Here is a 12,577-nt window from a genome sequence, read left to right on the forward strand (position 1 = left end):
ACTCTTGCTGTACTATTTTTCTCTAGTTGATAATTATATTTCCAGATATCTCGACTCTACTTCATTTGTGTGTCAATTAATATGTATGACGATTAATTCTGCTTAGTATGAATAGCACGTGGATGATGATTCCGGTGTTATTCGACATTAAAACCACATGAACACGAAAACTGAACATCTAGGATGAAGTTAATTGAATTGTTCAAATATTCAACACTTACGGTACGTAGTCTACCCTGGGTCCGCACCGTATTGTCCTGCAGTACTTTCCTGGTGGCCCTTTTGGGGGGTAAGTTCGCTAACATCTTTTGTATGCTCTCCCCTATGAACAGAAAAACAGTATAAAACATAAATTAAATCGTACAGTTTTACGTTAATTTTTCTTAAATATATAATTGCGTCGCTTTGATTCAAATTCATTTATCTGTGTAAATTTACAAATTCACTATAACTTACTTCTTCCATGTAAGAATGATGCTACGATATATCAATTATTTTATTTATATATTATTTATTGCAGGTGCTTCATGAAAGTTTCATTAACATTGTATCATAAATAACGTAATTTACTTGGACGATAACTCATTGGTTATTTAATTCCAATCATTGGGAATTATTCATACATAAAATTTGTGTATCGTAAAGGCTATCTAGTATTAGTGGCTCAACAGCTTATTAATCACTCAATTAATGTTTGATTATATCTGCCTGAATATCAACTGCTTCTTCTTGAAATACAGGGTGTCCTAAATTTTGAAAGCATAGCTTATAATTAAAAAGAATTTTGGGAAATTAAAATTCAATATTTTCTATTCATTTGTATTTTCTAATTCAAAAGTTGCATACTTTTGATTATGTTCAACGTTTGCTCCTAACTCTTTAATAAAGAGTTTACATGAAAGTTGCATTAAAACATTTTTTTATTTTCTCTGCTGGATTATGCTCCAACGCTTTGCGAAAGTTTTTAGAAAAGATTTAAAACACTCTGTATATCCAAACTGTATATGCAAACGCACGTGAGTACACAGACGTATATATGTACAGACATTAGAGGCACGTTAATATTAATCAACGTATGATTAATAAGTTTCAAGTTATCATGCCTCACCATATCCATAATTATCGCGTGGCAAAGGGAAGTTGTTGGATAAGTGATTCAACTAAATGAAACAAAGTTTTAATTAGTGCAATAATTAGACGCTCCTCTAATGTGGTTAACAAATTTTCCCTACCACGTGTGTTCCTATTTATGTTCGCTTTTTATTAACTTCCAAATTACGCGCTGCTCTGGAATTTTTTATATTTTTCATTAAGAATAAATTTTATTAGAATTGCCAAAGTTAAAGTTATAATACAACGCGACTCTATATGAGATAATTAATAACGTGGGTAATTAAAAATGTATTACACTAGTCTTTATCCTAAAACAAGTATTATCTTTGTTGTAAAAATAAATTTATTCCGATGTAACAGCATAATTTATTTGGTTACGCTAGGTAACTCGACATTCGCGCTTTAATGGAAGCTAATTAAAATTTATATTTCACAGGACATTAAATCCCGTGAAAGGGTAGCTAAATTACAGCAGCAGAGGGTTACAAGATGACAGCTTAATCAGAGTCCAGTAGCAGGTGTTAATTACATGACTTCTCCTATTGATCATTTGATCAGCTTGCACTGAGAAATGCAAGCATCAAAACTTGTCTTTGCATATGTAGAGTTATGTTGGTTCAAAAGCAGTTTCCTTCTTAAAATAAAGTATTTACGTGGTTAGCATTGTAATCTGTTTTCCATTGATGAGAAATATAAAGAGGCATCCTGCAATTTTATGTCTGTCTGTGTCTGAAGTACTTGCTGTTCGTCGATGATTTAAAAAGAAGCTGATAATTTTATAAACTAGGAAAAATGAAATGGAAGAAAACGGTCACTCACTGTCGCTAGGCCTGACCCTTGGCCCCGTAGGTTGCTTCTCCTTAGGAGTGTTCACCCTTGGAGTCTGGGAATTTTGAATGTTTCTCTTCATTCCACGCTGCCTTCGCCTTCTACTGCGACTTCCAAACGGTCTCCACTTGCACTTTTTCTTTCCATTGCCAAATAATCCTAACAACCAAGTCTGGTCTCCTCCGCATTCCAACATATGCCTGTGCAACTCTGGTAAAGTGGTACAGTTCTTGGAACATTTGGTGCACACCTTCTCCACTAAGATAGCCGTCCTCGCCTTTGTCGTGGGTACATCCTTTCCTGGTAGAAATAGGTGCTTGTAAAGTTCCCTTTGGTCACCAGAAAACTCAAAGTGGGAACACCAGACGTTTGGGTGCATGATCACTTTGTGGTCCTCCATTTCTTTCAAAGTTACCTGTGACAAAAAGACGGTAATTGTGATTAGTGTCGTTGCTGTATCATTGCTTGTTAATAAAGTAATTTTATTATGTGAAACAAGGAATGAAATAATCCTTGCCAGATAAGTAGCATGGATATTTTTATTTCAAGAAAATCTAATAAAAAATCAAAATTGCAGCCTACTAAACAGCTTTTGCTGAGTAACTCGAGACTTTCAATGATTTTTCTGTTATTTATTGATGTTTTGGGCCGTGAAAAGGATTTTAGGCTAATTTCAAGCAACAATCCGAAGTTCTAATTCACGGGACAATTTCACGAAGCAAACGTCCCAATTAACTCGATCGATAATAACGATCGGCATGCACGGTTATTACGATTGGACTTGGAATCGACGGTAATATCGCAGGACGATCAATAGAGATTCGTTCGACGACAGCTAATTGTCAATCAACATGAAGAGATGTCCTTTCAACTGTTCTGCAATTTGATCGATAGTTACCAATCAAGTAGGCTGATTAATTAGCTAATCGCTCATAAATGTCGACTGTGTCAATTTCCAAACTATTTCTCAAGACAATCATCGACTACTCTATATCGAAACTTCCCGACAAAATCATAGAATAATAATTCTTTGACTAAATACAACAAATTCTTTTAGACTTCTGCGCTTCTAGAATTCTATATTCGGATTCTCAAAAATGTATATATATCGTATTAAGATGTTCAAAAAGTTTATAGAGTATTAAACAGTGAATTACATCCTATTATACATATTCCGATAAGAATATTACAAGACCACGAATTGATTAATTTGATCTCTAGTTCGATAAATAACTAAATAAATTATTCATCAAATTTCTACAAAAAATCTGCTACTGATTTATTATTCTGATCATTCTGCCTAATAGATCCATAGGATTTCTTGAAAAAAGCACAAAGTGGTCATCAAAAATATTCTGTCCTCGTATCATTGCAAAATCAATTCGAGACAACCTGCAGGTATGAATCAGAGCATCCGAAAATAACGTCTGCGCCAACGCGACCATTTATTATTCCAATAACCACCTCAAAATAGCGCCATTCACCGCCTAAATATTTCCATTGAGGACTCACATGTTTGGAGGCGCAGGCGCCGCAGATATAGACCCTCGGCCTGGACCATTCCCCGGTTAGCTCGGCGTAAATAATTTCCTGTTTCTTAGCTGCCTCGATCGAAGTATTCTCGTCCCACCTCCTGAGCCTCAGGAAGTTGCCAAATTCCACAGTGAACTCCGTGTCCTGAAGTTGCTTCGCCTCAGAGCCATCGGGCGCCTCCGAAGACTTGACGATCTCGCAGCGAGATGTTTGCTCGACATCCGGGCTGTTTGCCACGACCAAAGGCTCGTCATCGGTCTCTTCAAGACCCCTAGAATCCAGGTTCTGTTCATCCTGAATTATCTCTGAGGGAGCAAGAACAGTGATCTGGCGCAGCCTGTTTAAACTAAGACGTTCTTTCAGAAGCTGTTGTTTCTTCCTTAGAGATAGTTGAGTGGAGATATCGAACTTGCTCAGGTCTTTTATGGAACATGTCCACTGCTCCTTCCCATCGTACTTCCTTGGGAAGTTATACTTCTCGAAGGACACTCTTCTGGGATGAGACCTATTGCTCTTGCCAGGTTTCTGGGCATATTCGCTGTTATTCTCGTACTCTTCGTTACCGTATTCTTTAGAATAAACTGGTGTCGCAGCAGTCAGGGAGATGTCTATGGGGAACTGGATCTGATTAACGTTGTGCTCGTAGAAGGACTGTTGAGGTTGTTGCTGAGGTTTGGTGTCTATTGTGGATAAACTGGTGGATGTGACTGTCGACGAGGAGCTCTGGAGCTTGCCGTCTAGGTGATGCAGTAGGTTTTCTCGAATGTTACAGCTCACGCTGCTGTAGAAGGAACTGTCGAACTCTGGGCTGCCTGGGTTGCTGAAGTTGTCCTTCACGGGATGCATCGGCTTTAGAAGAGTGTTCGTAGCTTCTGCTCGATGCTCGTGGGCTGTGTCTTCTGGTCTTCTCTCTTTGGGGCTCGAAGCGTCGCGGGGGCTTTGGTTGCCTAACTCCTTGCAGGGCGAAGGTTCCTTCATTTTCTCCTGTGAACAAAGTAGAAAACTATATTACTTAAAAAATGAAGAATTTAGTTTAATTCGTTAGAAAGGTAAAGATACAGAAGTAGATGAAAATTGGCATTTAGAACTTGGAGCTTCGTATTTAGGATACATCTAGATCTGTAGGACCTTTTTCAGAAGATTCTCAATTATTATTATTATGCCTAACCCTAACCTGAATCTGAAGGTTCCTTTCCACATTGACAGCATGAATCTCGCTCATGTGGCCGGCTAAAGCTTCCCTGGTGAGGTATCTAGTGGAGCATTGTAAACATCCATGGTACTTGTCCCCATGGTTGCTAACCATGTGCTGGAACAAGCCCTCCAAACTCTCTGCACACTTGTCAGAACAATACTGACAGTTTTGTGACGGTTTCCTCGAGTTTCTCTCTGACCTTCTGCCACCACCTTGCTGGTGAACCCTCTCCGTGTGTCGTTGTCTAAGAGATATCGACATGAACTTTCTGTCACAATAGAGACAGAGATGCCTGACAGTGGGAGAAGGTGGTTTAGAAGGAGATTTCGAGCCCTGAGACGAGAAAGACGACGAAGAAGCAGACGAGGACGACGAAGGCGACTGTGGAACAACCAATTCACTGGTCTGACAGTTCTGCAGCACAGAAGCCACTTTGTCCAGGGGTAAACTGCAATGCAAGCTCGTCATGGAGAAGTCCTGGGTTCTAGAATCCCTGGACTCTTCCACAGAATTGTCCAACGTTCTCGTTTGTTCTTTCTCCTGGCCGTTCTCATCGATCAGCTGATTAATGCCATTTAGAAGGTCATTCAGCAGATCTCTGCATACGTTCCAGAGCTCCACGTTGTCAGACACGAACTCTCCGCAGTCTTCCTCGGCAGGATCAATGCTGCTCTTATCCTCAGCCTGGTTCTCGCTCAGCCTCTCCATGATAATCGTCCCCAAGGAACGATTTTCTTTCTTTTCTTCTTCATCGTTTCTTGCTGTTTCTTGGGCAGACTGCTCCTCGGACTTTGTTTCTTTGGAAGAACCCTTACTAATCCTGCGAATGTCCTCCTCTTCCACTCTTTCCACTTTGGTTGACTCTTTTTCTTCGCTGACACTCTCAGACAGATTCTCCTGGAAATTGGACTCCTCGTTCCTCAGAAAATTCTCAATCCTGTCCACTTTCTGGCGTTCCAAGGGGCTTTCTTTTGCTTCTGGCTTGTCAGGCTGCTCCGACGGGAAAACAGCAGCCTCTGTTCTGCTTTCGTTGGGCTTCGAAGGTTCGAATTTGGCTGCTGGACCTTTGGAATCCTCATCTTCCTGATCCTCGGGCAGTTTCTCCGGCTCCTTGCCCTTCTCAGCCTCCTTCTTTCTATTTACCTCTCTGTCATCGTCCTCCTCGTCCTTGATCACTCCATTCAACACCGTCATCACATATTTTTCCAGAGTTTCGAGGTTCCTTTCAACGCTGTTCCTGTCGTCTTCTTCTTTCCTCGGTGAGTCCCCGTTTCTGGAGTCAGGAACCTTTTTCCTCAGATTATTGATCACGTTGCTGAGCCTGCTTCTCTTGTCTTGGGCCGTCTGAGCGGATCTGTAAGTGTGACAGTGTTTTTCCTGTTGTTGCTGACGGTCGCTGTTTGCGCTGGCCGTATGGCTCATGCCTAGATCATCCAGGTTGTGAGTCGAGGCGACCATCCTGACGTCGCTCGACGGGGACGATGCTGTCGTCGCCGCGGACGATGCCGTCGGTGCCGGGGAGAATTTCGCTGCGCCGAAAACCTCCACAGCCTCGCTGCTCGTCTTGCTACCAGCCACGTCCGCCGAGGCAGCTTCTGAAAATTCAAAATGACGATTGGTCCGTGCTTCGCGTTTCTTTTTCTTTTTGTAATTACTTGATAATTATGGTAATTATTTACACGGGAAACCTGGATGTGATTTAGATACTATAATTGATCAGTACTTCAGTAATTTCAGAATATTTGCTATATAGATATATGTTGGTATATAGTTGGTATATAGGTTAGGAATTCTATTTGCCTTCTTCTTCTTTTTTTTTTTTTTTTTTTATAAAGGATGAGGAAAAAGAGAATTTTGAGAAGAAAACGTATTCAAGAATTAAAGTAGAGTTGCAGAAGTTTGATATTTCAAGGTTTCATTGACTTATACGGATGTTAGCAAATATCAGTTATTTTAATTTTCAGGGTCTGCAGAAAGTTAATAGAACACGACTAGACATTCAAAATAGCACTCATGGATCGCATATATCCAAGGGGTGGAACTAAAATACCCAGACGATGGTATGCATCTAGTAAATGAGATATGCAGCCTACGCAAACGGAAGTGAAAAAAACAGGCCAGGTTATATAAGCATGGAAACAGATCAATAATTCCTTGCTTGTCCGATGTGGTCGTAAACATCCACGGACCTCTGCAGAAGATTGTGAGAAGCTATGACATCTTGAGATTGACATCCCCACCCTACAATTTCCTATCCTATCTTCTTTATTCTCAGCCTTACTATCGTTACTCGAAGCAAGAAAATTAATCCTCCTCGTTCGATAAATTATCTCCAAGCACTCGCCTTCTAAATATTTTTATGGCGTTTCTAATAAATTTTAAATGGTTAATAAATTCACGGAGCAATTGAATTACGAAAAATTAATTTCTACATCCTTGTTATTCCAAAGTTCTAAATTTAATTTGCCAATTTAATTTCTAAATCTGAACAGTCGTCGAGTCTCGTGTCCATCGACCGAATAAGGTTTCATTGTCAGAGAGAAACAGATTTACGCGTGACGAAAATGGTTCTGGTAATAAGTTCGGTGGTTCTCGTTTAATATCCCGTGTAGAAGTTATTAAACGCTGACTATAAGCCGATTAAGGCGTTTCACGAGCCGGAAACCCAAGTCCTGATCCTTTCGAAAAACCTCCTTCTAGAGTTGACCGTGTTTCATTGTGGTAAATTAACATCCACTACCAAAACTTGTTGGATTCCACGGAAGAAACATATCCTTGTAGTTCTTCAATAAGAAAGTTAATTAATGCTAATTCTTTCTTAATCTAATTCAACTAATTATTGTTTTTAACAATATCTACTCTTACATGTTATTTCTCTTCGGGTAATTTTAACAGCCTTTTGGACTTTATTTTTATTACATAACATTACGATATCTCAGTTTCCTTTTCGAATTTTATATTTTAATCTATTTCCTGGTAATACATTTCTCCTGCGTTTTTATTGTCAAAACGACTTAGATGAAATTTAGTGAAAAATGCAGCGGAACGAAAAATCGATAGATATACTTGGAAATCGAACGAGATTCGAACCAGATTGAATCTGAAATTGAATTAGAAATCAGAACAATGCCTCCGTTGCGAAAGACTAATATAATGGAAAAAAGTTGAGGAAAAATCTGAGAGGTGGCTATCCAGATGTCCAAACTGGTCTAGTACAGAAAGTCTATCGAGATTGGAATGTCGAAGGGGCTGTTTCAGTTGAGGTGCGTTTATTTTCACGGGCGAGCTGCCAACTGGTGCGATATACAGGACGTAATAGCGACGCTTCGCTTCCACTGAGTCGCGTTTGTTAATGTTTTACGAAATTTTTCGCTGCACCGAATCGCCATAAAACTTGCATCCACGTCCTTGGCTTCGTTCTCAATGAATCTGACACAGCAATATTTTCAGGCTTCCGAGAGTATATATTATGCATCCGATTGTACAGATTATTTTATAATCCTAACCTTAAAAGACATTCGGGAACAAAACGAACCTCGTTATACGCCATTTATAAAATTTACAGAGTCGTATCTCGTGTCATTTCGACTTTAATATCCACTGCCTGTATTCGACATTTTCGTTTTTCTTATGACTGCCTTAAAGAATTTTTCGTCGCAGTCGTATCATAATTTTATTCTTATGTAGTAAAAAAAAAAATCATTTATAGGAAAAACTGCGGATTGGTTTGGGATTCATAAGGTTAGAATTCCTAACCTAGTTGCAAGAAATTTTCCACATAAAATAAATCACCTGCGTATGAATTATCTAAATTTATGTTTTAACGATAAGCTTTTCAGGTACAAAAAGCTAACTATCAGCTGAATAATTTAGCGACATCGTTAAACCTCCACCTGTGCTATTACGTACGAATTTCATATCAGAGTGCGGCGTAATCAGCGCAATGAATTACCCAATGTCCTTTATTTTCATCCCGCGAAGATTAATCTTGACTAATCGATGAGGAAATACTTTCATCCTGGCGATATAGCCGGTAAAAGCAGATATCGCTGTAATCATCAAGGCAAGCTACGATTTAATTTTTTGTCCAAATTGGGTCTGAAGGAGGCGTATAACATACTGTCAATAATTTCACTCGGCTAATAATTCGATATCCGCTAATGAATAGGGGATTATCAATGTGTCTGTTGTGAAACTGGTTTCGCTCTTGGAATTCATTTTCCGCGCATGTACAGGCACACGTTTGCTTTCAATGGAAAATCCTTTGGCTAGACGATAATTCTTAACCTGTGCGAAACTTAGCTATTTGCGCAATTATAATTTACGATGCCAATAAAACCATTACAGGGAGTTTCAGATATTTATATATGTTTGAGTATTTCGAAACATCTTCGATACTTATTCCTACGATGTTGATCCAATTTTATAATTCTGCGATTCGAGAATCCTAAAGTTCCGGAGTTTTAGTTTCGAAGTTATAGAGTTATGGAGTTTCAGAGATTTGGAATTTCAAAGTTCCGGAATTCGAAAGCGCCAAAATTCCGAAATTCTAGAGTTCCGAAATTCTAGAGTTCCAAGGCTCTAGAGTTCCAAGCTTCTAGAGTTCCAAGCTTCTAGAGTTCCAAGCTTCTAGAGTTCCAAGCTTCTAGAGTTCCAAGCTTCTAGAGCTCCAAAGTTCTAGAGTTCCAGAGCTTTAGAGTTTCGGAGTTCTAGAACAGTGAAATGAAATAACTCTAGAACTCTGGAAATACCAAAACTAGAACTTGATACAATAATTATTCACAGCACTAGTAAAATCTACGAGATGATTTAAAGCATGTTTTCCCTGCAGGACTAAAATATAACGTATGTTTTTCTTGATACTTTCTAGTAGGTAAAAATCATCCAAAAAGTATCGAACAAGCTTGCTTTCATATTTCCTATTCCATCGGACGATAATATATTTTTCATGGAGAAACAAGGCAGTATGCATGAGAAATTTATCTACCATAACATCACTTTGATACATATTTAGGTGAACGATGTAAAGAGAACATTAAAAATAACGATCTTCCCTAGGCATATGTGAGAGTGCCGAGTTCATCTACACAACTAGAGAGTCTCTCGCTTAGGGATGCATAGAATTTTACAGAAGCATCATTTTCGCATTCATCGGTCCGCACGACTTGAATACTTTTCCAATATTTTTCACTTACACACGATGGACGAGCTCTGCGGAGGCAACTGCGTCCAAAATTTTCTTCTCTATGCTTCCTTAATTAATGACGAATAAACACTACATAATCTTTAATTAAATATTTGTACATTAACTTTCGAAGAGAATGAAACGTTTTTCAGATATAATATAAATTAATACAATAAAATATTAAGAGGTTAAATATAACGATCCTGTACTATTTAAATATCGTTTAATAATTCATCTGCTCCTTACAAAATCAGAGATACCGTACGATAATTAATTGACCCATATCCAATTACTGAATTTTCCAGCAAACATTTAAAGTTTTACACCTTACAGAAATATTTGCGGACTTTCGTCGCCAATGTTCGAAACGTTGCATTCGAATCGACGAAATGAAAGAGAGCGAGTGCGGCGTGCCATTTTATCACGCGCGTAACATTGCCATTTTTTTCTGTAACGTCGAGCAACCTTTAGCCTCCCCATGGAGGAGTATCACATCTCTTGAAAACTCCTTCCATTTCTTCGCTTTTCTCAGAAAACACCTTGACCCGTGATATTTTCACCACGATGTAGGCGGCGTAAAACTAGAAATTTATCGTCGGACGTTACATTATAGCATGGTAAAGATAGAGGAAAAATTCATCAAAAATTGCACTGTTTATAAGGATGTTTCTCGTGGCACTGATTAATGTCTATCGTATCTTTAAATCCTTTAAACCAAGATATCCTTGAAATTATGTATCTAGAATATGTTCTCTTTAATTTCATTTACATAGAACTGAGTATAGGTAAACGGAAAATAATTTTTGAAATTTTATTGAAAATCATTTTGAAACTTTATCTGCAACCCATATTGTATTAGATAATCAATGCTGAAAGGGGGCGATAAAGCATTCAATTATATGTAATTCAAGAGAATAACATCGTTCGCTTTTGAGAGTAATGAAAGCCGGCTAGATTGACTTGCTGTAACTTGATTAAACTGAGTGGAGGCTTTAATGAAGCTACTGAGCATTAATAACTCACAGTCTTTGGTCAACATGTTTTTAATCGCAGCAAAGTGTGCCTATGGGAACCATATGTATGGTTGTTTACACGAAGACTGAAGTAAGGAGAATTTGAAAAAAACGTTTAAGGAGTGGAACTTGATTCAATTTTAGAGAATTTGAAGTGTCCATCGATCGCTGTGTATACAATACCCCGCAATAATTAATGCTTTACCATCAAACTTGCCGCATCCTATAATGGAGGAACGTTACAAAATGGCCGACCTTAATAGAAGATACATTAAGGGGGTAATTTTCAAAGCGCCGGCTCATTATCACATAAATGTCAGTTGTGTAATATTAGAATCATGGGTTATTCTTGACACGACGTATACATCAATTTCCCTCTAAATCCATCTTTTTAAAAACCTGAATTAAAAAGTCTGAATTACCGTAGTGGACTATTGAAATATTTTTAGCAAATATTTACATTTTTGTGATACCTTTGAGAGTTATTATTTTGAATTTGTTTGAAGTAGTTGGATTGGACTAGTTACATTTGTTGTTGACTAATCATTATCAGGAATTGTTAATCGGTACTTAGATGATATTCTGGAACGAGAATTATTGAATAATGGATTTGAAGTTATTTGAAGTGGTTTACATTGGATTAATGAAATAACATATTTTTATTTTAGCTATTTCTGAAACAAGAATTATAGATTTTTTAATAACCGATAACTGTCTAGAATTATCAGTTAGTAACTCTTAACATAAAGAAACCAAGTCTTCCATCCAGTCATTTCCAGGAGTTATTTACATTTTCTGATAACTACTAGTGATAAATACTAATTTAAGAACCATCAAAATTATTTATTGAGTAGCTGATATGAACTTGTTTGACGTGGGTTCAACTATATCTTTTTTAACGATGTTTTAAGCAAACTAAAGTTCCTATGACAAACTAACATCGCAAACGGCTTCAGACAAGCTCGAACAAATTTTTAGGATACAGTGGTAAACATTGATCTCTTCGCACATATTCCTCGACAGTATCGGCGAACTGACTGAACAAGGTATTGTGATAAACGGAACGAAATACAGTGTGTAGAAAAGAAATGAACGCGCATGAAGTTTTTCGAGCGATAAAAATTGTTTTACAATAACGCGCGTCACGTGCACTGAACAGGAAGCAAGGGAAACGAAATGCAAAACACGGTTGCCACCAGTGGGCGCAGACAGAGGAGAGGTAATCGTTTAAGCTTGGGCCTGGACATTATTTGAATAAACTTCAATAACTCATTTTCAACATTATCATTCAAATAACGTGTTCCCCTCTTTCCGTCAGATCATGCCTTTTCACGTTAGAGAAATTATTTATCTTAATTGGTGTTTTATCAAACTTAAATCATTTTATTAGTATACGTTTCCTAACCTAAGCTACCCATTCCTAACCTATTTATGAACGTTATTAACTCTTGAATTTGAAACTATCGAAGCTAATTAAACAATTCAAAACCACTTTAATCGGTAACAACTTTTTTCCTAATACCCAAACAGTACTCTGACTATAGAAATTTCCAAAGAAAATGGAAAATTATGATTTTCCAAAAGGTATAAAGTTATCCTCGCTGAAACAGCTTTTATTTCCCTAATTTTTTTTTTATTTTATTTTGGTTTTTTACAATTTGTCCTTATGGACATTTGGTAAAGTGTTATATCTTATTGGTGAAAAAAAAA

General features: G+C 37.7%; 2 protein-coding genes across 3 annotated transcripts in view; one reads left to right on the forward strand and one right to left on the reverse strand.

Moving 5' to 3' along the window:
* The window catches only part of LOC132914500 (uncharacterized), an 80,320-nt gene that overhangs the window by 21,105 nt on the left and 46,638 nt on the right, over positions 1-12,577 (reverse strand). For both annotated transcript variants that reach the window (XM_060973659.1, XM_060973658.1), the window contains exons 3-6: positions 4,649-6,264; positions 3,454-4,458; positions 1,933-2,356; positions 222-322 (exon numbers count right to left, since the gene is read on the reverse strand). In XM_060973659.1, the coding sequence (XP_060829642.1) occupies positions 222-322; positions 1,933-2,356; positions 3,454-4,458; positions 4,649-6,264 (3,146 nt within the window). The remainder of the gene's footprint in view (positions 1-221; positions 323-1,932; positions 2,357-3,453; positions 4,459-4,648; positions 6,265-12,577) is intronic.
* LOC132914513 (chitinase-like protein Idgf4) overlaps positions 7,351-12,577 on the forward strand; it is a 76,060-nt gene continuing 70,833 nt past the window's right edge. The window contains exon 1 of the mRNA XM_060973695.1: positions 7,351-7,356. The gene's annotated coding sequence lies outside the window, so the exon portion shown is untranslated. The remainder of the gene's footprint in view (positions 7,357-12,577) is intronic.

This window comes from Bombus pascuorum, chromosome 15 (assembly GCF_905332965.1).
Source record: "Bombus pascuorum chromosome 15, iyBomPasc1.1, whole genome shotgun sequence".
NCBI lineage: Eukaryota > Metazoa > Arthropoda > Insecta > Hymenoptera > Apidae > Bombus > Bombus pascuorum.